The sequence below is a fragment of the Mauremys reevesii genome, linkage group 7 (assembly GCF_016161935.1).
Source record: "Mauremys reevesii isolate NIE-2019 linkage group 7, ASM1616193v1, whole genome shotgun sequence".
Classification (NCBI taxonomy): domain Eukaryota; kingdom Metazoa; phylum Chordata; order Testudines; family Geoemydidae; genus Mauremys; species Mauremys reevesii.
The window spans coordinates 51,109,752-51,135,166 of record NC_052629.1 but is presented as its reverse complement, the minus strand read 5'-3'; the positions used below and the strand labels follow the sequence as shown (position 1 = coordinate 51,135,166).

Genomic DNA, 25,415 nt, shown 5'->3' with positions numbered 1-25,415 from the left:
TTAGAAATACCAAGTGAGGTAAGTAAAATGTTTTAAGCTACTAGGGTTTTTAGTTGTATTTTAAATTTTGTTTTGTTCTGTTGTTTTTTTGGTCACTGCAATTTAAAAGAGCACACCAGATTAGATCAACTCCCCCCTCCTCCCATAGTCCAATACTAAAGTATATGAAATAAATGAAAGGTCAGTAACTACATTTTTAAAACTTTCCAAAGTTTGTTTAACTTTCTCAGAAGCTTGACAGCTACCAACTAGCATTTCTTTTTTGGCACAACATCTTCTCCCCTCCCTCAAACCCTCTGTGTTTTTTAAAGTAGCTGAAATAAGCACAGTTTACTTCTGTTTTACTAATTTGGGTATGTAGAGGTGACAACCAGTGTTGCCAGCAAACTACCAATGATATTGGTACCTTCGTGGTACTGTAAAGCCAGCAAAAGGAACTCATCTTGGGCTTCTTTGTGACGTCTTCAAAATGGTGCGTTTCCTCGCCGCCATTGTAGAAGACATTAATCTCTTTCCTTGGCATTTAGAAAAGAGCAGATTTCTCCATTCAGATTTTAAGATCAAGATGTATTGGGAATAACCTACTAAAAAGTGATTCCTTAAGTTGAGAAACTGTGGACATTTCACTGAGAGATGAAATGAAGGTTTTATTCTAAACCCATAGAAATTGTTCTTTGAAGTCACAGTGTATATACTACTGATATCTGTAATTGAAGCATATATAGGATGAAGCTGGATCCTACACTATCATTAACTTAGACTTAACTGTAGTACTTGAATAAGTGTAATCTTTTATATTTTCACCATAAATCGACTGAAACTAAATCCATAAAGTTGTCTGACAGCATTTTTGGATTAGCATGTAGGAGCAGGTTCTTACAAGTACATACCTGTTTCCAAAAAATTGTGTCCTTGGTGTTAGAAGGGTTTTCTTCATCCTGGATGTATAAAACAAAACAAAGAAAACCCAAGCATATTTTCCATTTCAGTCATCTCCAAGCTCTATTTGCAAATCCAGTTTGGTTGTAGCCCAAGATTTCAGAAACCTCAGTAGGGGCTTGATCCATTTGGGAGCCCTTCATTTGGGAGCCCTTTTCATTGACTTCAGTGAAAACTAAAATCTGGGCTACAGCAGAAGAACTTGTGAGTTCCATTATTTGTGGCCAAAATCTGGAGAGAAAAACTTGTCAGATTTTTGGGGAAATTAAATTCAAACCCTAGACTAGGTGTGTCCTTAATTCAAACTCTAATCTAACCTTAATTGGGATCTGAGCTTTGCCTCTTCAATCGGTCTCTAATACATACAGGATATGTAAAAGTAACTCCTAAATTTTAATCTTGCAGACTCCAAAGTATTCTATCTACTTACATGGTGGTTTTGTTTTTTTTAATAAAAAGTTCTATTTTTATGAAGCTTTAAGAATGTGATGGTACTATTTTGTTACTCCACCTTTTAATCTCTCACATGTTCTGGAATGCAGAGTTGCAAAGACTTTCCAATCAGCTGGAGTTACTGGCAACTGACCCTAGAAATAAAGTGGGATTAGATGTGGCTTGTAGATGAGTGACCCTCTCATTGTGCTAGCTTGGCTACTTTGTTCTGATTAAATTAATGATGCTTTAATTTAAAAGACATATTGCAGATTCATGAAGACACTGAGACCCAGAAAAGACCATGTAGTCTTATTCACCATTTTTCCATTATACTATTATATAGTTGTACCATATAATGAGATTTTAACGAGAACAATGTTTACAGATTTTGTTAACATTCACCTTCAGTGATGGTTTCAGAGATACAGGAAAAACAGAGGAAAAAAGCTGCTGCATTTCAAGATAGTTATTTTAGGGCTGATTTTCAGGTGGTAGAACTGTGGTTTCAGTATAACCTGGCTAATCATCATCAGGCTCCCATATTTTCATAAGGATGTATGTACAAAACTGAAAATATACATAATTTGAAAGAAGAATTACTGCACATGCAAATTGAGTACATGCTGTTATGAAAACCTGGGCTGCAGTGTACTATCTTATTTGTTTCATGCATATTTATTGGTTAAAATGCTGTTCTTAAAAAGCCTCAAACCTGGGATCATGGATCATGATGTTAGTAAAGTAAGATGATGTATGTGCCTCTCCTCTACTTTTCATCTAATTGCCTTGATTTATTTCTTAAAAAATAATTAAGTCACCAATCTTACAAATACTTAACCGCATTCATAAGTTTAGTCATATGAGAAGTTCTTTTGGCTTCAATGGATTACTTACGTGAATATGCTAGAGCTGCCCCTGACCAGAGTGAAGGGACAAAGATAGGTTTCTTGAAGCCACCTTAACTAAAATTCCTTCCATCCCCTGGAGCCTATTCTAATTTACTCCAAGCTGTCAGGGGTTACCAGGGTATAGGATACCCTCTTTACCTAGCTATTCTCCCTTCAGTTGGGGAGAGAAAAGGTGGTAGTGTAAAGTTACTATGCCAGCTATACACGAGCTAGGAGATTTCTCTCCATAAGGGCAATCCTCAGGGACAACTTCACAGCTGCTTTGCAGTGTAGTGTAAAGCAGCTTGTATCATGGCAAAAAATTTGGTCCTACAGTTTTATGAGAGGGAAACATTACTGTTGACAACACAAGTTACCGGCGTGTCTCATCTTACTCAGGGGTTCTGTTCCGTGGTTAGCGCATAAAGTGAAAACTGCGTATAGTCAAAATTACATTGAGTTGAATGGCAGGTGGAATTGCCTGCACTACAAGTACAGTATTAAAATTGTTTTTCTCTTTTTTGTTTTTGTTTTTGCTGACCGCGTAACGCTGAAATCGTGCATGTTAAATGCACGTAAGATGTGTCAGACCTGTATTTTCTACATAAGAAAAATTAGAATAGGCAACACATATACAAGATAATAGTACAGTAGAGATGAGGACCATAAGTTATGGGTTATACTATATTGTTTATATAGGTAACTATCATTGCAAAAAATTATAGAAATGAGTTGGTTTTTTTTTAAAAATCAACGCATCCCATTTCTACAATCTTACTTCAAACAGTTCAGTATTTAACATCAGCCCAGGCAACAAATCATCTGTCTCTTAATTCTTTCTTTACTATGAAAGCTGTTTTTATAGTGGACGTTTGTTTTGCAACCAGTGACAAAACACATTTACTAGATGCAATCCAAAAGCCTTATAAATTTAATTATTTATTTGCAGTAAATCCATACCAATAGAATTATAGGGATCCAACGCTAAAAATACTTTTACATAAGATCTGAAGTCTTGCAAACTGGTATATTCCTAGGAGTTAGGAAGATGGTGCTCTGGAACATGAAAATACTTTCACCATGCCTGTTTTACAAAATTGAATAGACACAAACTTTGCAAGATGCCATAGGTTGCTTTCAGCATGAGACTTTCCTTTACTGAGTTTTGTCCCAGATCTGGCTTACTCATTTCTCATTAACTTAGCTGAGATAGTATACTTTACACATGTGGAAATTAGCACTTTGCTTAATAAAGAAATCCTGAAATGCATTTCACTTTTGCTAGGAATACACACAGAACTGCACTTTTGTGAGGTGTCATTTTGTTTCCCATGTACAGGTGGTGCAGAGCCTCGAGGAATCTAACATTTATAAGATCAAATTTTCAAAAACTGTCTACCATTTTCAGAATGCATGTGTATTTTGCATGCGCAACTGGTACATTCTTGTTCAACTAGAGGATTATTGGCATATGCAAATATAGGTTTCTCCTTGAGTGAAAACATGTGCCTGGAAAACTGAAGGCAAACAGAAGCTGCTCCTTTTTAAATTTGTCCCACAATACATAATTACAGTACGTGGCTTTTCATTCATGGAAAGTTCTAAACACAAGTTTTTGACCTTGATTGAGTTTGATTTGATAGAACCTTCCTGTGATGTGTAAAATAAATGGAGCTATCGCTATCAGTTTTCATCATAATCTTTAATTAAATGTAATTCTTTCACTAATGTAATGCCTAATGAATATTCACTAATATTCACTAATGAAATAGAATATCTAACCAAGCGGACACTGTCAGACTTAATTAATTTGATTAGTCAGCTGATTTATAGAATTCTTTTTTAAATTTTTTTTAATTCCAAGTGAATTTTGTGAGTGTCATTTGTGTATTCAAGAAAGTAAAAGGACTACTAGTATGGTCTAGGGAAAAGTGAAGGGACGACAGGTGTTGTGCTAGGTTTCTCTCACCTCTGTGGATGTATCTTCTTTTGGACTTCCCTAGATCAGACTCACCACTCTTCTTGATTAGAGGATGATTTTGTGATCTGCACAAATGGGGAAAAGAATGAGACACACCAAATTCATGTTCTCATGTGACCTAAGAGAGAATATAAGGTCTTGAACCTCATTAGCTTCAGTGGACTTTGGATCAGACTCTTTAATCCCAAACATTGGCTATCCCTGTTTACTGAATTAAATGTTTGAATGGAATTATTCTAGATACATAAGAAAGGAATCATCATTAATTTGAACTTCTGATGTACATATAGTACTATACAATGTAGTTTTTTACAGAAAATCACATATATATTGACACAGATGTTTCTTCATATATTTATATTTATATATGTATATTAAATAAATGAAAGAACTTCTGGCAGATTGCCAGGAAAGGTTACCCAGTCACAATTGTCAATTTTAAAAAAGAGAGAGACAGATAGACATGGTGTGTTGGTAAAATCATTTATTGGACCAACATTTATGGGTGGAAGAAACAAGCTTTCGATCTTCACAGAGCTATTCTTTAGGTCTGGAACAGGTCACCAGTGTCACAGCTAAAAAATAGTGTGATACTCTGGTAACCTTTTTAGACCTAAAGAAGAATTCTGTGAAGCTCAAAAGCTTGTCTCTACCACCAACAAATGTTGGTCCAGTAAAGTTCTCACCTGCCTTGTCTCCTATATCCTGGGACCAACGCAGCTCCAACAACATTGCAAACAAGATTTTTAAAAGTTATTAGTGTCCATCGTAGGTGCCTAAGTATTTTGATGCCCCTTCAAAGAGCCCCCTTTTCAAAATCAAGCCCCTTTAAGTTGTCTCAAGCTGGGCATCAAAAATCACTGGTCACTTTTGAAAATGTCCCACTGCTCCAAATTCCACATGAGCTCCAACAAGAAACAAATGTTATATAGGGAAAGACTGGCCACAGTTCAGTAAGATGCATCTATTCAAATATGTTTAGCCATCAAAATAAATTAACAGTTATTTAGAGTTGTGCAAAACTGGTGTACATTTCTGATGTAAAATTTTGTTTTAGGCAATTTTTCCCTTTTCAATTTTTTCTTTTTTTGTTCAAATTGAAAACACAAAAATGTCTGAATACTTGACTCCCTCTTTGATTTTTCATTTGGAAATGGGCTGATTTTCACTTTAAAAACAAACAACCTCCCCCCTCCCACCTGCAATTTCAAATAGTTTTACCTTGTGTGTCAAATATTTCACACACTCTACCATTTTATTGTCTTTCGATCCAATAGTTCAGCAGGTCAGCTGAAAACATAAGGAAAAGTCAATCCAAAACAACAGCATCACAGTTAATCTTTTGCAAACAATTTCTTTGCTTGGGGATAACTTTAGATGTTGGCATAAAATGACATCTCATAAGTAAACCAAAAAAAAGAGGATTTTCTTAGTATTTGTCACGCTCTGTTGTAATATTTGAAGGACTAGACAGCATTCAAAAATCAGTCTTTGTTTCAAGCATCACAGACACAGAAAACAAGTCAACAAAAGGTGTAGTAATGAAGGCTAGTTTACTGAATTGAAATTTGCAAAATCTAAAGCTTGGTTTGACAGTATTAATACACTATTTTTGCTTATAAACAATGCTGCTTTGTCATTGTCATTATTTTGCATGTCTGCACAATGTAGTAATTATATTAGTACCCAATTATTTTCTGGCATTTTCTGGAAATGCCTGCACAATATTATGTTTGCCCTCCCCTCCCCCTGTACCTTCTAATGACTCAGGCTTCTTGGATCCTAAACAAATACAGTACACATAGAGAAATGTGATAGAATTTCTATATGACTCAGCTTCTTAAGTCACCAAAAGAATCCTCTTGAGTACACCTTTTCTGGTGCTGGAATTGATTTGGGTGATTATCATATCAAATAAACTTGACCTAAACAAGTATTAAAGTGTCTGCTGCAGTTGGCACATCCCTGGCCTGATTTCTGTTCCTTTCTGAGATTTCTCTGTAAATGTAGCTTTTCTGAGGCTAAATTAATCACATTGCCAAATGTTCCACTTTGAATAAAAGTATGTAGGTGCAGATATAAAGGCTACTTTTTGTTCTGTGTATTTTGGATCTTATCTGTTGGATCACTGACCATTATGGACTGCAGCCACATGTATGGTAAAATCCTAGGCTGATTTAAATTGGCATAACTATGTTGAGGACATGGGTTGTGCAATGTTCTGAAGATGTAAATTCCTACAGAATTTCTTAGTATGATAAAATCAGGGTGATTTTGTGATGGTCTTAGAGCACATCTTGGTTGAAATCCTGGCCCCACTGATGCTGATGGCAAAACTCCCATTAACTTCAGTGGGGCCAGGATTGCACTTCTGGAACCTTAGCAAAAACTGGGATGTGGGATAACAGCATTCTCTCAGTTGCAGGTCTGCAGGGTCAATGGGCTTCAGTCTTGCAAAGCTCAGATGTTGAGAATCAGTTTGTAAGAGGCACTTAGGAGCTCTGCAAAAACTTAGATTCAGACCTTTGGAGCTCCTAAATTCTGTGAGATTAGAGCTGTTGTAAAGTTTCCCGCAGAGCTTTATTCAGGGCAAACCTCTTGCAAATAGCATATCTTTGATTAACTGGGAATTTTAGTTACACAGAGATCAGAAAATGAGGTTTGCACTATGTTATTGGAAATATGCCTTTACTATGGGCAGTTGTCAGGCTACATTGAAAAATAATTGACTCAATTTAATTATGTGGACCTGGTCCCATAGCTTCACGTTCCTGTTCCAATTCTCTGATCTGATTGCAGTCATAGTTAAAGGAAAAAGCTGTATGGTGGCTATTTTTGTCTTCATATCCAAGATATTGTTAAAGTTGTTGCCATTAAAAATGCCCCCTGATCAGACCAACAGGGAATAAACAACCCCTAGGGTACCGAGAGAAAGGGTGAAGAGGGGCCGGCTCAGACCTCAGGGAATGCAGCAGCCATTCTGTGTCTGCTGTCCTGCCCTCCCTTCCTGTCAGATTTGTACATTTATAGATTGACCTGTGTTTCCAAGATTGTGTGGGTCTGACTGATTAGCAGTTTTGGGGATCAGGAAGGGATTTTTCCTTCAGAGCAAGATTGACAAGATGCCTGCTGAGATTTTTCACCTTCCTCACAGCATCCTGAGGGTTTGAATGTAGGTTAATAAAGAGAGTAAGAAAGCTGTCTGTTTATAACTGGAGTTTGCAATGGCATCTCAACTTGTGGCCAGTGTGCAGTGTGGATGAATGATTTAAAGGGTCCAGAAGTAAACATGAGTGGGAGATTCAGGATATTACTGGGGGATGCTATTAGCCTGAAGGAAGAAGGGAAAATCTTAAATTCTTGCAGACAGAGGTACCCATCATGTATACTCCCATTCTACCTCTTAGGGGGGAAGGTGAGAAGATTCAGAAGTGGGCTGAATCATAGGCCAATCCTGAATATTGATTGTTTGTCATGAAGCCATTTAACGCTTTCCTGGACCCAAATAAATGCCTGGGTTAAACATTAATATGGTTGTGGTCTTCCACTTTAAAGCCCATCCCTTTAGCTGTGTTTCATTTTCTCATGTGTCCTGATCAACTCAGCATTTGCCAACTTTTAGCACAAAATATACATTTAACCTAACATTTCCCCCTATACTTAGAATAGGAAATTGGTGGGATATCTGAGTTACACAGTGTCTGCTGGCAAATGTTGACTTTTTAAATGGCCACCCCTGCAAATCAACAATCAGTATCAGTAGATAGATTGTTGACTGGGCTTTTGGAATCCATTTGATCAGCCAACAGATGTCACTTAACAGAAAATCTGGTCCAAAATTTTTCATTTTTTTTTTAAAAGGACAATAAATGGCTTTTTAAAATAAACTAAATATTTTGGGGAAAGTTCATTTCTTATGATGTTTTCTGACAAGTTTCAAAAACTATCTTTTAAAACTTTTTTTACCCCATTGGAAAAAAATGACAATTTCCATGTTTGGGGCAGAGAGTTCATTTTTTAAAAAAAAATTCACAGAAAATACTTACCATTTTCCATCCAAGTTTAGTCAGATTTTTAGACTTAAAAAAAAATTGTTGACCAGGTAGAAGAAATATATTGAGAATATATGGCCTGTATTATACAGGAGGCCAGACTAGATGACCATAGTGGTCCCTTCTGGCTTGTGAATCTAAGAATCTGTAATACATCTCTACCCCCATATAACGCTGTCCTCGAGAGCCAAAAAATCTTACCGCAATATAGGTGAAACTGCGTTATATCGAACTTGCTTTGATCCGCCAGAGCGTGCAGCCCTGCCCCCCAGAAAGCTGCTTTACTGTGTTATGTCGGAATTCATGTTATATCGGGGTAGAGGTGTATGTAACTAATTATTGCTAACTAGGTTTTTTTTGTTTACGTTATGGAAAACCTAGAATAGTTTTCACAACATTTCCACCAACTTAATTGAAGTATGTTTAAAACAAAACAAATTTGTGTTTGTGGATGAGATTACTCAGAGATAAGCGGCCACACATTTATGGTGAATAGTGGACTACTAATATAATTGCCAACTCTGTTTCTATGTCATTGTGATGCCATTTGTTTCTATTGTTAAGCCTTGTGTTCAGAAGAAAGACTGTGTATAAGATAATGAAATTTAGGCTTTATCATTGAGCCACATTGTGCTGTCAGATGCCTGTGCAATCTCATATTGACTTTGATGGGAGCTGCAAGACTTTAGCTACTTGCAATATTTCACTCTGTGTTTTTGGATGGGAGTGAACATGTAGAAATGATCCTATTGTGATTCTATGCAACTTTGGCTGCTCCGGTGTCAATAAAGGGCATGAGCTTGCCATTACTGTTCACAGGGAACTCCCACTCAATTGAGTGTGGGATGCATATCAGCAGAAACAAAGCCAAGAGGTCTATCTTCTTAACTCCCTGTAAACATTTTCAAAGCTATCTCCTTCTCATTATCCTCCTCCAAACCTTCTTTAAATGTCTCGTTTTCCACCATGCCAACAAAGAACTTGACAGTAGGCTGATTATTGTGCTCAGGCCACTGCCTATCAATGGTCCCCATTGTTTCCTTGTACTCCCTTGTCTTGTCTGTCTGCAACCATCTGTTGTCTCTTGTATTATACTTAGCTTGTAAGTTCTTTGGGGCAGGGACTATCATTTTCTGCTGTTTGTACATTGCATAACATGATGGGGTCTTTATCCATGGCTAGGGCTCCTAGGTGCTATGGTAATATAAATAATAAATAATAATAATTAGGAACATATTACCATTGCCCCTTGTTTGGTAAAGGCTATGCTCTTAGCTTAAAAAGCTGACACTCAGACTGTGAATTTGTTCCTGTTTTATAGATATTCGTGGGCTGCAGGGATTTCTGGACCAGGCCTCTAGATTAGGACTTGATGTATCTTTGCAAAAGGTGGACAGAAACATCAGCAGAGTTTTTGCCAGCCTTTTTACTACCATGAAAACTGAAGAGTTGAATCGCTACCGTGACACATTACGAAGAGCAATCTTACTTCTAAGCCCCAGGGGAGCCCAAACTTTCATCAATGAGGTCAGTGCATTGTTCTTTTAAGAATTGTGCAGTACAAAAACATGCATGATATTTTATACAGTAAGGACCAAATCTTCCAAACTGGCGCATCTTGAAAATGTGGACCTACATGTGTTAGTTTGTTATTACGTATCTTAGTCAATGTCCAGTTTCAGGGAAATGGTTGTAATGTACTTCTGCTTACATAAATACTGCAAGTGAATTGAAAGACCAGTACATAATCCTAGAAAGAAGCTATATTTATCAGTGACTGTCGTCTTTACCAAGGAAATTCCCAAATCCTCGCTAAAAGGAATTATGCTGTTCATGTCTGTACTACAAAGGTCTATGGAATGTGCTGTCAGTGTGACAGCGGAATTGCAGTATTTTTACTACAAATACAGTAGAAGATATTGGTTGCCTTATTTCATAATGGTTTCTTGAGATCAGTGAGACTAATTAGGAACAGGATGTAGCTGTTAGGTAAAGATGTAATTAACACTGTGCCATGGGCTACTGTTTTGACATTAATTATTTTTCCCACCTTTTTCCATTGTGAGGTGAAGAATGACTTTGGAGTGCTTACTGTGCTGAAGAGTCTGAAATCTAAGGGTCAGATCCTCAGCAGGTGTAAATTAGCATAGTTTCACTGATCTATGCTAAGAATTTGGCCTTAAATGCTTTAAGTCACCAGAGAACTGAACTGTGAAATTCAAATGTGTAAGGCCTATTTCCAGTTATCAGTGTGTTGCTACATGAAAGCCTGCTATATTAAAAAATAAAATCATTTTAAATTGAATTAGTTCAGTCACTGTTTAGTGGTTTTCTTGGCTCAGATCAGCATTAATAAACCTTTTCTTTTATGTTAAACTGTGATGTGTAATTTTAGCGCTGATGAATAAGGCAGACTAAGAGTATGGGAAGGTCAAGATAAAGGGTCAAATTCTGTCCTCAGATACGTGCACAAAAGTCTCAGTGACTTCTGTTAGCGTTATGCATAAGAACTTGAGGTCATAATTCAGCCCAGAGAGTTTACAGAAAGCTATGCTCAGTTCAGCTGGGACTTCCTGTCTGTCTGTTTTTTCATTGGAGGCCCACCATGAAAGAGAATTTTGGGTTGGTTTTCAGATCTGTCCAAATGAAATGTCCAAAAGTGGTACTAAACTGAGACCAGAATTTACAAATCACTCTAACCTCAGCCAGATATAGTCTGTCTCCTTTCAATACTCATAATTCCCAGAAATGCTAATAAGAGTTATATTGACAGGACAATAGCCCTGCAGGCCTTTAGAGTTTGAGTAATGCATTAAACCACTTTACCACTCAGCCCCTCCTCAAAGCAGTATAGTATTATAGGTATTAGGTCTAATGATCCTGATATTTTTCCAGATCCCTGCAGGAGTGTAACCGTGGGCAGAAATGAGAAGTAATTTATTTGACAATCTTCTTTTATTGAATTTTGATTGATTCAGAAAAGCTTTACAAAAGAATATTTAAATAATAAAAATCAACTCCCCAAAGGCTTGAGATATTTGAGTATGTGTTTTAGGGGGGAACCCTGCATTGGTAGGGAATGAACTTAAATGGGACTCAATATGTCTCTTGTATTTCTAGTGTCTATATGATTTTGTGGAGCTGTGTATTTCTATAATCATGCAAGGCATAAATACAGATTGTACACAATACAATATAGAGTATTGAGTTGCAACTTTCAGATCAATTGTCTTTTATTTAATTTACAGAGATAGGTGTTCAAAGCATATAGAAGAAGGAGGAAACTAGTATGAAGGCAAGAAACCTACAGTTAACAAATTACACATATAGAAGGGCTCATATCTATAAACAATGGGAACGTTTTTTTCCTCTCCTGGAAAAATGTTCAAGAGCTGAAAAAATATTTCACTGAAAAATTCCCAACCATCTCTGTTAACACCAATGAAGATACTAATAATGCAGGATAATGCTTGAGCACAGAGACACTCAAACAAAAGTTAACATATTTTAATGAAATTTCTGTTATTGTAAGAGACGTATTCTCATCCAGTATCTCAAGACTGTTCGATGACTGTTGTGTGAGTGACTATAACATAATGTCATAAAGAAAGGTTCACAGACCTCTTCTAGCTGAAATCAGCAGGTAGTACTCTGCCTGTTAATCACTGCAAAAAGACAAATTCTTCATTTTCTTTAGAGATGGCCCTGATCTTAAAAAAAAAAAAAGTGGATCCGATTTTAGACTCAGTCACCTCCTAGCTGAAGTTCAAGTGTGTTTAGATCTGGCATCTAGATTTATAGAGAGAGGGCCAACTTTGGAATTCAGATCCAGGTCAGGGTTCCAAAATTCCCAAAGCTCAGAGGTGTGCAGTTGTAGGGTTTTGTTTTGGGCTTATCTCTAATTGTTTTAGACATCATTTCTCCTCTATTGGCTTAGTATCCCTAATGCCTGGTTCTGTGATAGTCCCTGCTCAGAGGTTCTCAGGCTTTATTTTCTGTTGAGACTGTTGTACTAGAGAGAGAGAGAGAGAGAGAGAGAGAGGGAGAGAAACCTCTTCTGGGGCAGTGAGGAAAATGTGGATTGAAGTTCTTTATAGACAACTGAATGTAGTGTTTCTTGACCTCTAAAATGTTTTATAAATGTCATCTACTGCAGATATTGCACTACAAGCTCACTTTGGGGGTTGAAGCAAACCTAGTCTCAATGCAGTGAGCTTTCTTTTGGAGCAAATAGTACATGAACTTCAGTCACCAAGGGGCAAATGCCCTCTTCTACATATGTGGAACTCTCTCTAACAGTGTGACTGGGAGTGTTGCACAGTCAATGTGCAAAAATTGGGCTGGATTAGGGGGATGGGCACATAGAGGAAAAGGAACCTGTACCTGGTCCCTGCATGCCAGTGCACAGGGAGGGAGGGAAAGGAGCTAGGGGATCCATTACCTGCTTGTTCTTTCCTTTGGCTCATCCACTGGCAGGCAGGGCCACAAGGGCTATCTCAGCCTCTGCAGCCTGGGTTGGGGAAGGAGAGGTCACTGTGGGTGGAGAAATCCAGAGTCCAGCCTGCTGCTAGGGCTGTGTGATGGATCCTTGACTTTCCTCTTAAAGAAAGTAAATTTGAACAGGTTACTTTTTATAGTTAAGGGCTCTTCACTACATAAAGGCATCTGTCAGTTGGATAGAATTCAAAGGGAGGTGACAAAAATGATAAAAAGATTGGATAGCATGACCTTTTAAGAGAAGTTTAAGGCTTTATACAGCCTAACAAAAGGGTAACCAATGCTTAGAAGAAGTAGCATGAGAATAGGAGGAAGAGGAATTATTTAAGGTGGTTATGGGTGGTATAACAGGAAGTGATGACCTAAAACTAAAAGAGGAAGCTTTCTAACTGTGAGGTCAATTAGACAATGGAGCCTTTTGCTCAATGGATGTGACTGCGGCATCTCCACTAAAGGTGTTCAAGAGTAGATTAGATGAAACACTCAATGACAGTGTAGAGGTCATTCCTGGACTAGCTCAAAGGATGGACTAGATGACCCAGATGGTCTTTTTCAAGACCTTTCTCCTATGATTCTGTGCGAATGGAGACTGGTGAATTTTGTATAACCACATACAGGATGAGGAATGAGTAGATGTATGGTAACTTGTTGGATATTTTTTCCTAACCAGTTACATTTTACAATAGACGTGCATTTTAATACCACAGGTTGCCTTAATCACTTAATGCAAGATAGGGTGATTTGAGTCCATACAGTTTATTTTGTTTTAATTTTGTCACTTCTGTAGACCAGTAGATTCCTAAACTGTAGGGTATTAGACAATTACAAGCTCTCATCAGTAACAGAAGGGAATGGAACTCATGACCTTTAACTCTGTGAAACTTATTAATTGCCATCTTCAATGAGATCTTAAATATGTTTGCTTTTAAAAAAGGCCCAACTATGAATACAATGTGTGATTGCTGAGAAAGATGGAACTATAGATCGGGTCTACTTAGGTTGTTTAAAAAATAGCATGGAGATTGTAATGAGAAGGCTGGTGTAGATGCATTAATACTGGATAGAATCAAACCTGATCAGCTGTCTGACATAAGCCCTCCACAATAAATGAAGATTTTCCTTGATTTACTTAACAATAAAGGCCTGTTCCTAATGTCACCGTGGAATTCTGACAGCCATGTACAGTCACAACTGTAAACTTCCTAGGTGCTCATAGATCAGGTAAAATTGTTTCTAGTTTTCTTTCTCTGCCCTCCCTATGTGTTCAGCTCTGAGCTCATACTGGAGTTCCAGGATTGCGCTCAGTTTCCCCTTTTACATTGCCCTGTTTCAGATGGTTGAGTCATTGCTGATCCTGAGTCAGTATTACAAGTAAGTTCTGAGTGGTATATGGTACGCTCTCTCCTTCCTGCCCCTTTGTGCTAGCTTGTGTACAAGAAATTGAACTTGTCTTTCTAAATTCCCCATGAAGTGACACCCTATCACACAAATGGAATTATAAAAATGATATACGGTATCTTGAACATCTTGTGTTCCCAAGGAAAACAATCTTACTATATGAAATCATTTTTAAAGGAAATAAATATCCTTTATCTTTTATAGTAAGTTCAGCAGGAAATCATGTTTCATATTGATAAACTTAACGTTTTGTCTTTTGGCATTCATTTTTGACACTTGCCTTTATATCTCTGTACCTGTGTACACATACATGGCTATGTATATGCTCTTTATAGAGTGATTTATAATGAGATAGAAATCTTTTGTGAGGAATTTGGTCTATGAAGTTTGTTTTTCCTCTCCCCCTCCCCCTTTAACATATTTGTTTAAATAGCAGTGACTGGCTAATTTTGTGTCGGTGAACTAGCAACCATTAAAATTGTGGGAATGTGATAATTCTTCATTGAGTAGAGCTAGAAGAAACTGCCGTACCTTTACTTTGTCTAAATCCAGCCTGCACTGCGCCTCCTCAGGAACTAAAATCTAATTTGGCATTGATGACATTTTGGACAAATGAACTTTTTGGATTCAAAGGAAAATAATTAAAATTTAAAAGAAAAACAAATAAACGATCCTTAACTGCTCAAACCTGAACTGAAAGTAGTGTTTCCTTATCTTGAGTAAATTGGCTTAAACACAGATTCTTTTCCTTTGGTGATTTAACAGAGACTACAGTTTGTCTCACTACAAGTAATCCAAGCTGCAGGAGCACTGCAAAAACAAAACAACAAAAATTCATATGGAAATATTTGTTTGAATTTTAATAGAGATTGTAAGCAATTTGTGAAGAGGATAAATTATTTTATATGAATTAGTCAGCTAAGTCTATGTACAACACCTTCCTAATTGTTCAATTATCTTTAAGTGATTATATTTGTAGTCTTTTTTTGTTGGATTCAGCTATCTGTGATCCATAAGATGTTGAAAATCATTGTAACGATTATGAAGAGGAAAAACACAAAACAGCACCCATTCATACAACTTTAATAGTAAACAATAGCAACAAGTCTGTGGGTGTTTGGGAAACAAAGATGGGAAAATGACTGGTTTGTGGAAATACAAGAGCATTAGTAGGAATTGTGGGTGGCCTTTACAAGGTTTAGAATCTGCTGTAGTATTAGTCTTTTTACTTAATACCATGTGAGGCGGTGAGAATATTGGCTGGCCTAAAGAATTTAGATGTTTGCTAGTATTTTGAATCGGAGAAGTGGACAGTTATGCATAAGTGTTCAGATTCATTCCTGGTACAACGTCACTAGCTTTCAATGCAGTTATGGCATTGATAAATTTGCCCCTATTTAACTGTCCATTGGTTAGGTTGTTCTAGATGCAAATAGTAAAATTAATCCAAACAAATATACACTTAGATTTCCACATTCTTCATTCTCTAATCCTTTTGAACAAAGGATTTCAAATTGACCTATGAGTGGTTGAGAAAACTCTAGTAGATTTACTGATAATATTAGCAGCTAAATTAATCATAAACAAGTGGAGAAATCTCTCACAAATCTCATTTTCAACATTACTAAATATGATGTGTGTGGCTATCACATTAAAAGGTGGCAGCACACTGTGGTGGAAGATTGCATAAAGTTAGAGGGAAACAAGATATTAATTAAACACCCTTCATTGAACTGAAAACTCAGATAAAGTCCTGGGTAGGCTTAATAATCTCACATTAATTTTAATATGGTAGACATTTAGTTTATTCATATATAGTCTGTTTTGATGTTAACATGAACACTGACAGTAATGCTTTACCTGTGTACCTGATTGTGGTGGTGGTTTTTTTTTTTAATTTGGTCTGCTCTATTTTTGTTCCAGTGTTTAAGGATTTTTCCATTAGTCCATGGTATTCCATTAGTCCATGGTACACACTTGATATTGTGTTCTCTTTTAGATTTCTGTATTTGCTTATTTATTATAAAATTGAAGAGCTATTCAGACTTAGATCTGAGACCAAATTCTGACCAATTCAGGAAAATTCGTATAACCATCTCTCAGGTTTGATGTAAAGGAACTGTGTGTTCTAAATCTTCATCCTAGCAGCCCAGTTTGCCCCTGCGACATGCTTAGAGTAAAAATATGTGCACACGGCTGCGTGTGGAGATGAATGTGAATAGACATGTAGCCAATACGAACCCCAGACCCTCACCCAGAATGTACCTCTTGACTCCTGCAATTAAGGACCTGCAGGACAGCTTCCCCACAGAGTTATGGGGACACACAATACTGACATCTTTTCCCATTGCCACTGCTGGCCATGGGTTTTCTGGCATGTGACTCTTTGCAGTGCCTGGGTACTGAGAATTGCCATATACTTTGTACGATGATAGTGGATTTCTTCATTTGTTGGCTACAGTTTTTAAAATTGATTTTTTGGCTTAATCCTGTCCCTGTTGAGCTCTGTGAGCCCACTCTTTGATCCTGTGGGATGGCAAAACATTGGTAATGAATACAGATCATTGCACCTTCTAGCTGGGTTCCTATGCTTGTTCCCTTTACTAATTAAAAAGGGCATTTCTTCCTGCCAGAGATTAATGGCTCTATGACTGTGGGATTTCCCTGGCACTTCTCCCATCATGCTTTCTTGTTCTATCCTCTGAGTTAAAATATATGATTTATAATAAATATGGGTTTTTTTTAACTTGTAGTAGTTGCATGCATGAAGGAATTTTTTAATTGAGCTCTGCATATGTGTCATAACTATAAAGGGAAGGGTAACAGCCCTCCTGTGTACAATACTATAAAATCCCTCCTGGCCAGACACACCAAAATCCTTTTACCTGTAAAGGGTTAAGAAGTTCAGGTAACCTGGCTGACCCCTGACCCAAAGGACCAATAAGGAGACAAAATACTTTCAAATCTTTGTGGGGGGAGGGCTTTTGTTTGTGTGCTCTTTGTTTTGGGGGTTGTTCGCTCTTGGGACTAAGAGGGACCAGACATCAGTCCATGCTCTCCAAATCTTTCTGAACAAGTCTCTCATATTTCAAACTTGTAAGTAACAGCCAGGCAAGGCGTGTTAGTTTTATCTTTGTTTCCTCAATTTGTAAACGTTCCTTTTGTTAGAGGGTTTACCTCTGTTTGCTGTAACTTTGAACCTAAGGCTATAGGGGGTTCCTCTGAGCTCTTTAAATCTGATTACCCTGTAAAGTTATTTTCCATCCTGATTTTACAAAGATAATTTTTACCTTTCTTTCTTTAATTAAAAGCCTTCTTTTTAAGAACCTGATGGATCTTAAAACAAGGAAAAATCAAAGGGGGTTGGATCTGGACTCACCAGGAATTGATGGGGGGAAAGGAGGCGGAATGGTTAATTTCTCCTTGTTTTAAGATCCAAGGGTTTGGATCAGTGTTCACCAGAAAATTGGTGGAGAAGTCTCTCAAGGCTACCCAGGGAAGGGTTATAGTACTTGGGAGGGTGATATTCTGGGGGGAGAGGTAAACAAAGTTTCCCAAATGACAGATGATTTATTTCGTAAATAATTTGGGTAGTGGCAGCAAAACCAGATCTAAGCAAGTAGTTAAGCTTAGAGGTTCTCATGCAGCTCCTCACATCTGTACCCTAGAGTTCAGAGTGGGGAAGGAACCTTAACAATATGTTACTTGTGCAATTCAGTTAATATATGTTAAACCCTAAACAGATATTCGACCAAATTCATCCCTGGTGTGATCCCTCTGGAAAATAGTGGAGTTATAACAGCAATGAATTTGGACCAGAGTGCTTAATTTTGTTACCCTTTAATTTTTGTATGTTTTAAATCATGTCACACTATCATTTCTAAATGCTCAGACTATGCTCTTCTGATAGTTTCATAAATATCTTTTACAGCATAGTGTACCAGAAGATATTTTAAAATTTAAATTACTTAGAGCCATAGTAGTTTGACCAGCTTTATTATGGCCTGTACTTTCTTATTAAAACTGACAGCATTCTTAGCGCTGTTTATGTAATATGCTGGTATCACTTCCATAGCTGAGTTGGGGGGGACACCCAAGTTGGGCAGTATGCTTCGTCATTAATCTGTATTACTAGCCTTATCAGAGCCCCTTCCCCCCTAGATTCCTGTGGATTTTGTTCAAATTTAAAAAGAGGTATGATAGCTTTTGCATTAGCAGCTTCCCCTTCCTCTCCCCAGTGTGCATGTGTGCACACCTGCATTACACAAACACACTGATTTTGTTTAGCAGTGGTTGAATAGGAGGAAAAGAAAATAGGGAGATGGTTACATTTGTGCTGAGTCACTTAACCCCCAAAACTACATTGGATCATAGTTGAGGACTTTCAGCTGACAGGGTTTCCCTTACAAAGAGCTATCTGGCAGACAGTAGAACCTGGTTTTGACAATGTTATATGCCAAACATTTGCATGGTTGTGAATTACTTATAACTTTCTCCTTAATGCCCTGCAATAGAGTGAGTGGAACATGTTTGAGTAGTATGTTCACTGTTGTTGTTTCAATTAAACATTCTGGGGTCGATTCCTGTTTGTTGTTGTATTAAAGCATCGTGCAATTCCTAACATTTGAAGTTTTCCAATGATATATACCTGTCTTTAATGTATGGATGGCAGCCCTATTGACATCAATGGATCAGACATATGGTTCGGAATCATGACTCCAAAACAGGCTAGTGTCAGAGGCAGATAGTGCAAGAAACCCCTGCAATAGTCACTTGTGAGTGGGTGGGTGGACAAAACAAGCAAATCCCTAAAGGAAAGTTTTTTCTTAATGACCATTTAATTGAATGTTGAATGTTGTTATGCCCTGAAACATGAGCTTGTATATCTCTTCAAAACTCTTATTTAAGAAATCCTTACTATTGTAACTCTGGATGTCGTAATTTTCCATGTAATTCTCCAGTCCTATTTTTAATCTTGCTAAACTAATTGGCTTTAATGAGGTTCTGTGGAAGTGAGTTCCGTAGGGCATTTCCTTTTTTATTTGTGTTAAATTTGCCATCTTTTGGACTTTTTCAATCTCCCTTTTGTTTTTTGTATTATGAAAGATGATCTAGAGAAGTACCTGATCTACCTTCACTTTGCCTTCTTTGTAGAAGCAATGTAGCTCTCAAATGCAGTTCTGAAATAGTAAAGTTAACTCTCCAGAAAGGATTAGAACCTGAAGTGTATCTGAACTTTAAAAGTGGTGGTTCTAATCTTTTGGCATCCTTCATGAGAAAAGACAGTTACGTAAAGTAACTGTTGGTATTCTTATTTATTCAGTAAGTCCCAGCATCAAATATATTTGTTTTAGAAAATTTAAGTAATTTTTATTTGAAGAAAAAGTATAAAAATGAACTGAAAAAAATTGTTATATGTTATATGCATATTTAAACAGACAGAGGTTTTTGTTTGTTATTCTGATACACTGAATTGAGGAATGCAAGAGTAACCTTAGTAAATGTACAAGGTTTATTTTCTTTTCAAATCATTTACTTTTGGGAGTTTGCCTGAATAGTTGAACATCCTGCAATTTAAAGATAAAAATTTTCTAAAATGAACTGCAAATTTGAATTAAGTACTCTGACACATTTGTGGTCATAGAGCACGTAAATATATGCAAAATGTTTCTCTTAAAAATATTGTAAATCTTTAGGCAATGACTTTATCATTCACTGCAAGGATAATTGTGTGCAATTTTAGTATAATTTACCAGAATGCTTGAGATTACTAATTAATTATGGATGATTAATTTTTAAATATGACCCAACATTTGCATTTCATTATCCTAGGGTTTGCCGATCTTAAAACTTTAGCAGAACTACTGTGTGTGTGTAAGAGAACCAGGTCTATCTTATAAAATCAGTAATATAACAACTAATTACATAGCTATTTAAAGAATTTGCCATTTTCTAATTATTTTTTAACTAAATGTATTGGAAGGATCAGATGATATAGACCTTAGAAGATATAGAACTGAAATAGCACAGTTATTTTCAATCTCGTGATACTTTCCAATGCCTTAGGCACCACTGTATAGTAATTATGGGTAAATGTTGACATTTTAATGGGAACTGCTGTATCTCTCACGTAAATACAGGGGTTGTCGCAAGAGTCTTCCACTAAGATGGCCTGTCATCCCTGTCTAAATATACATATTTAGTCCTGCCATTCTGGATTCAGGAAGTGACTCTGTGATTTACTCCTTTTCTAATTGCAAGAGATCATAGAGGAATAGGCCTTTTATCCTGGAAAAGGATACATAATATGATAGTGACTAATTTGAACTTTGAATGTACCTTTTCAAATTCTCATTTAAATATCAGTTTTAATGAACGAAATAAAGTGATATTTACCAAGACATGTTTAGTTCGAAATTAATTTGGAAAATAATTTGAGTCTTGAATAATTGTTGTGGAAATATGGCAGAGTACTGTTTGCACACAAGACAGAAATTTAGGCAAAACTTACCCTGAAAATTTGAGAAGATTCGTCCTAGAACGGAAAGCTCTATCTATTCGATCTTCTCTCCTGGTTCAGATTAGAGCAGGCCATTTGTGCCAAAAACCCCAAAGATCTATTGTGGTAGCTAGCTAAAGGACAAAAGTATCCTGGCTTTCCAGTGAACAGCAATCCGCCTTTCAGTAACAGCAATCAGAATGACCTACAGCAGCCCTATGGCATCTGAAGCTCCATCTACACTGGGTAGATGCTCCAGGGCCTGGGTCCATTGGGTTTAGGTTTGCTTTGCATTGGTGGATCAGCACAAAGGTCCGTAGCACCTAAGACTTTGACTAGGTTTTTATGTTCAGAGTATAGGTTTTTATGAAAACCTCAAGTGCACTGCAGGTAAATCTCATGGGAGCCCATTGAAAATGAAAGTAAAAAAATATTTGGGAACCTTGTTTGTCCGGGGCAAACTTGGATTTGATTAAATCACATTTATAACAGAATATGGTGCTATAATTGACTGCGTTTCCTTGGGCAAAGAGTGTTCTATGTCAGACAAATAGAGCAGTACATCATCAGCAGGGAATGTAATGTCTTAGGGTACGTCTACACTACGGGACTATTCCGAATTTGCATAAACCGGTTTTGTAAAACAGATTTTATAAAATCGAGTGCGCGCGGCCACACTAAACACATTAAATCGGTGGTGTGCGTCCATGGTCCGAGGCTAGCGTCGATTTCTGGAGCGTTGCACTGTGGGTAGCTATTCCCTAGCTATCCCATAGTTCCCGCAGCCTCCCCCGCCCCTTGGAACTTCCGGGTTGAGATCCCAGTGCCTGATGGGGCAAAAATCATTGTCGCTGGTGGTTCTGGGTAAATGTCGTCAGTCACTCCTTCGTCTGGGAAAGCAACGGCAGACGCCTTTTTTCCCTGGATTGCCCTGGCAGATGCCATAGCATGGCAACCATGGAGCTTGTTTTGCCGTTTGTGACTCTCACCGTATGTGTACTAGATGCCGCTCACAGAGGCGATTCAGCAGCGCTACACAGAAGCATGCTTTTGCTTTTGCATGACAGCAGAGATGGTTACTAGCCATATTGCACCATCCAAACCCTTCCATAAATTGGAACTGAGGATGATCATGGCTACCAGTCCTTTTGTACCATTTGCTGCTAGTGCCCCTGGTCAATCAGCCAGGGGTGCAAAAGCCAAGAGTGGTTGCTAGCCATATTGCACCTTCCATCGTTTTGTACCATTGGCTGCTGTCATAAGTGCCCCTGGCCGATCAGCCAGGGGCGCAAAAGCAAAAATTGGGAATGACTCCCTGAGTCAATCCCTCCTTTTTGGTATCTAAAAATAGAATCTGTGCTGCCTAATATAGGCAAGTGTGCTAGAGAACCACCTGCTCTGTGTCAGAGCCCGCAGAAATTATCTGTATGCTATTCACAGGGGGTGCTCCTGTAACAACCCCACCTGTTGATTCCGTTCTTCCCCCAGCCTTTCTTGGCTACCGTAGCATTGTCCCCCCACTTGTGTGATGAATTAATAAAGAATGCAGGAATAAGACACACTGACTTGTTAGTGAGAAATGAGTGGAAGGCAGCCTCCAGCTGCTATGATAGTCCAGACAGGACATTAAGCAGTGTGTAGGAGAGAAGCCCAGCATCCCACTGCTAGTCCAGGGGCAACTGAATCTTTTCTTTACACATGAAGGGTGGGGGCTGATGGAGCTCAGCCCCCTGTTGCTATAATGAGGATGGTTACCAGCCATATTGCACCATCCATCCACCAGAAAAAATTAGGGCCAATAGGCTGATGACGAGGACGGTTACCAGTCCTTTTGTCCCATCAGCTGAAGCTGATCATGAGGATGGATTTCCAGCTTTTGCATGATCAGCTGATGCTGATGATGAGGATGGATTTCCATCATATTGTACCATCACCGCCCATGGCGGGGAGCAAGGATGTTGGTGTTGACTGCTGCACTATCGCGTCTCTCTGCAGCATTCAGTAAAGATAGGGTGACATGTAAAAGAGTCAGAGGATTGTTTTACCTTTCGCTTCTGGGGGTGGGTGGGGGGTGGGTGAGTAGATTGCCAAGCTATGCCCTGACCCGCGGGCACTGTGTTTGACCCTAGAAGCATTTGGAGCTCAGCCAAGAATGCAAATAATTTTCAGAGGCTGCAGGAACTGTGGGATAGCTTCAGTCCTCCAGTCCATGAGCGTCCATTTGATTCTTTGGCTTTCCGTTACACTTGTCACGCTGCAGTGCGCTGAGTCCCTGCTATGGCGTCTGTCTGGAGATTTTTAAAAAAGGATTCTGAATTTCATCTTCTGTAACGGAGCGCTGATAGAACGGATTTGCCTGCCCTTACAGCGATCACATCCGCATGGTCCATGCGGGAGCTCTTTTTTTAGTTTGATTTCGGACTGCATCGCCACCCGTGCTGATCGGAGCTCCACGCTGGGCAAACAGGAAATATTCAAAAGTTCGCGGGGCTTTTCCTGTTTACCTGACCACTGCATCCGAGTTCAGATTGCGGTCCAGAGCGGTCAGTGGTGCACTGTGGGATAGCTCCCGGAGGCCAATACCGTCGATCAGCGTCCACACTAACCCTAATCCGATATGTTAATACCGATACTGGCGTTACTCCTCTCGTTAGGGAGGAGTACAGAAACCGGTTTAAAGAGCCATTAAAATCGATATAAGGTGCCTCCTAGTGTGGACGGTTTTGGCGTTAAATCGGTTTTAAGCTCCTAAAACCGATTTAAACGCCTAGTGTAGACCAGGGCTTAGTTACCCTCATTCACCTATATACCCTGAAGGTATAATAGGTCAAATACTCAGAGATTTATGGCAAGAGGTTAAATGGAGAGGGCAGAAAGAAAGGCAGACTCAGCACAGTTGTATCACTATAGAGATGAGATGTTTGATAAGTAAGATGACTTGTGACATTGGGATGGGAATGAAATGCATTGGGGATTATGAGGAATTTCTATAGAAACTAGTTAAGGCTTAAATCTCTACAGATTTGGTTTGAGATGCTTTTCCAAATTTTTGTCTGCAAAATTGGGTTAGAAGTCTGCAAGAAAGGATTTTACTGTGAGGTTTCTGGTACTCCTTGTTTTCATATGGGCTAGGAAATGGAAATAACATAAAACAGTGTTTTCTCATAGCATTTCGGTCTTATCTCATGTTTTTGCTTCCTGTCCCAAACACTACCAGGAAGTCCAGAGATGTGTGAAAATAAACATACGTTTGTGGGGAAGGATGGAGTAATTTGAATATTTTCAAACATCAGCATGTGTGTGGTTGAGGTTTGAGCAAAGTAAATATTCAGTTCTTATCTTACCTACCTTGGTTCACCCATGTGTTCTGAACATTAACATTTTTAGAAGATTCAGAACACTATACTCCATTGGTCGTTAGTGACTTCACAAGCATCATGAAAGGACAGGCACAGAGATGCAGACAATATTCAGGAAGATGTTCTGTGTTGTTGGAAGTCTGCCCAAACTTGAACTAGCCAAGAATGCTGATTAGTATTAATTATTTATACTGCTCCATTAATGTACAGAGAGAACTAACTCTATGTAAGACAGGCTAAAATGCTAATGATATAAGTGATATTTTGTAATTCTTATAATACCAATCATGGCAAAGATGTGGGTAGAGGTGCCAGGGGCTGGGAATGTTGTGCTTGTGGATGAGGGAGGCAGACAGGATGTACTGTGAAGTGGTGCTTCCATCACCTTTCTGGAGGTGTAGTGGTCACTCCCTGCACTGCAAAACTAGGAACATACTTTAGTTTTTCTTGTCTTTTATATTCTTATCAGATATGCAGGGTGTCTAGTATGCTGTTCTTTTACTATCCTGCATCCATTGCAAAACATGTTGTAAAGATTTTTCTCCTTGTAGGTTTTATGAGGGATAACGGATAGGGCTGTGTTGAAATCCCTGCTCTTAATCTTACCTAGCCAAAGGTCAATATCTCTCTCTATCTGTGCGCTGTCAATGCTAGTGCAATACAAGTAGTGAATAATGGCTCCCATGCTGTGATGCATGTGCCAATGTGTAAACTCTGCAACAGAGTGTGTCAGAAACCGTTATGGGATGGTCATTGCTGTGGCAGTTGGGCTTAGTAGATGGAGTCAGGAGTCAGAATCAGGAGCCCAGAGCAAGGTTGAAACAAGGTTGAAGCAAGAGAGAGGTTGGAAAAGGGCTGGAGCAGGATATGTCTTGTGGAATCCATTGTCACTATCATACCAAACCATGAAGTGAGGTCGAGCAGACTGAGCTACTATTTCTCCTGCAAGACTTATATACCTGCCCTGAGGCACCAGACCAGTTCCTGGCTTGTGGATTGGCTGGAGTCTAGCACAAGAATGATTCATCAACAGGCTCTAGTTCAGGGATGACTCATCACCTTACAGAGGGTAATTTCTGATACTTCTCTGGTTCCTAATAGGGACATCCAAGAAAACTCTACAAGCTGTCAACTCTTTGTGCATCTGTAGTAAGGCGTGTACTACACTTGTTCCACCTATGTATCTTCTATGCTTCAGCCCACTGGCGTGATTTATTTTTGCATCACTGCTTCATTACCATCTTTCAGAGTTCTGCCAAAATTTCTTTGCAATGCAGCATGATTTCTTCCCAGGGTTATTTATTTATTGATTGATTGAATGATTCGTATCACAGTAGCACTAAGAGGCCTTAACAGAGATTGGGGCTC

At 38.4% G+C, this 25,415-nt stretch overlaps 1 protein-coding gene across 11 annotated transcripts in view; it reads left to right on the top strand.

The window, feature by feature from the left end:
• GRID1 (glutamate ionotropic receptor delta type subunit 1) overlaps positions 1-25,415 on the top strand; it is an 845,372-nt gene that overhangs the window by 436,915 nt on the left and 383,042 nt on the right. For all 11 annotated transcript variants that reach the window (XM_039480948.1, XM_039480949.1, XM_039480953.1 and 8 more), the window contains one exon: positions 9,616-9,821. In XM_039480948.1, coding sequence (XP_039336882.1) covers positions 9,616-9,821 — 206 coding nt within the window. The remainder of the gene's footprint in view (positions 1-9,615; positions 9,822-25,415) is intronic.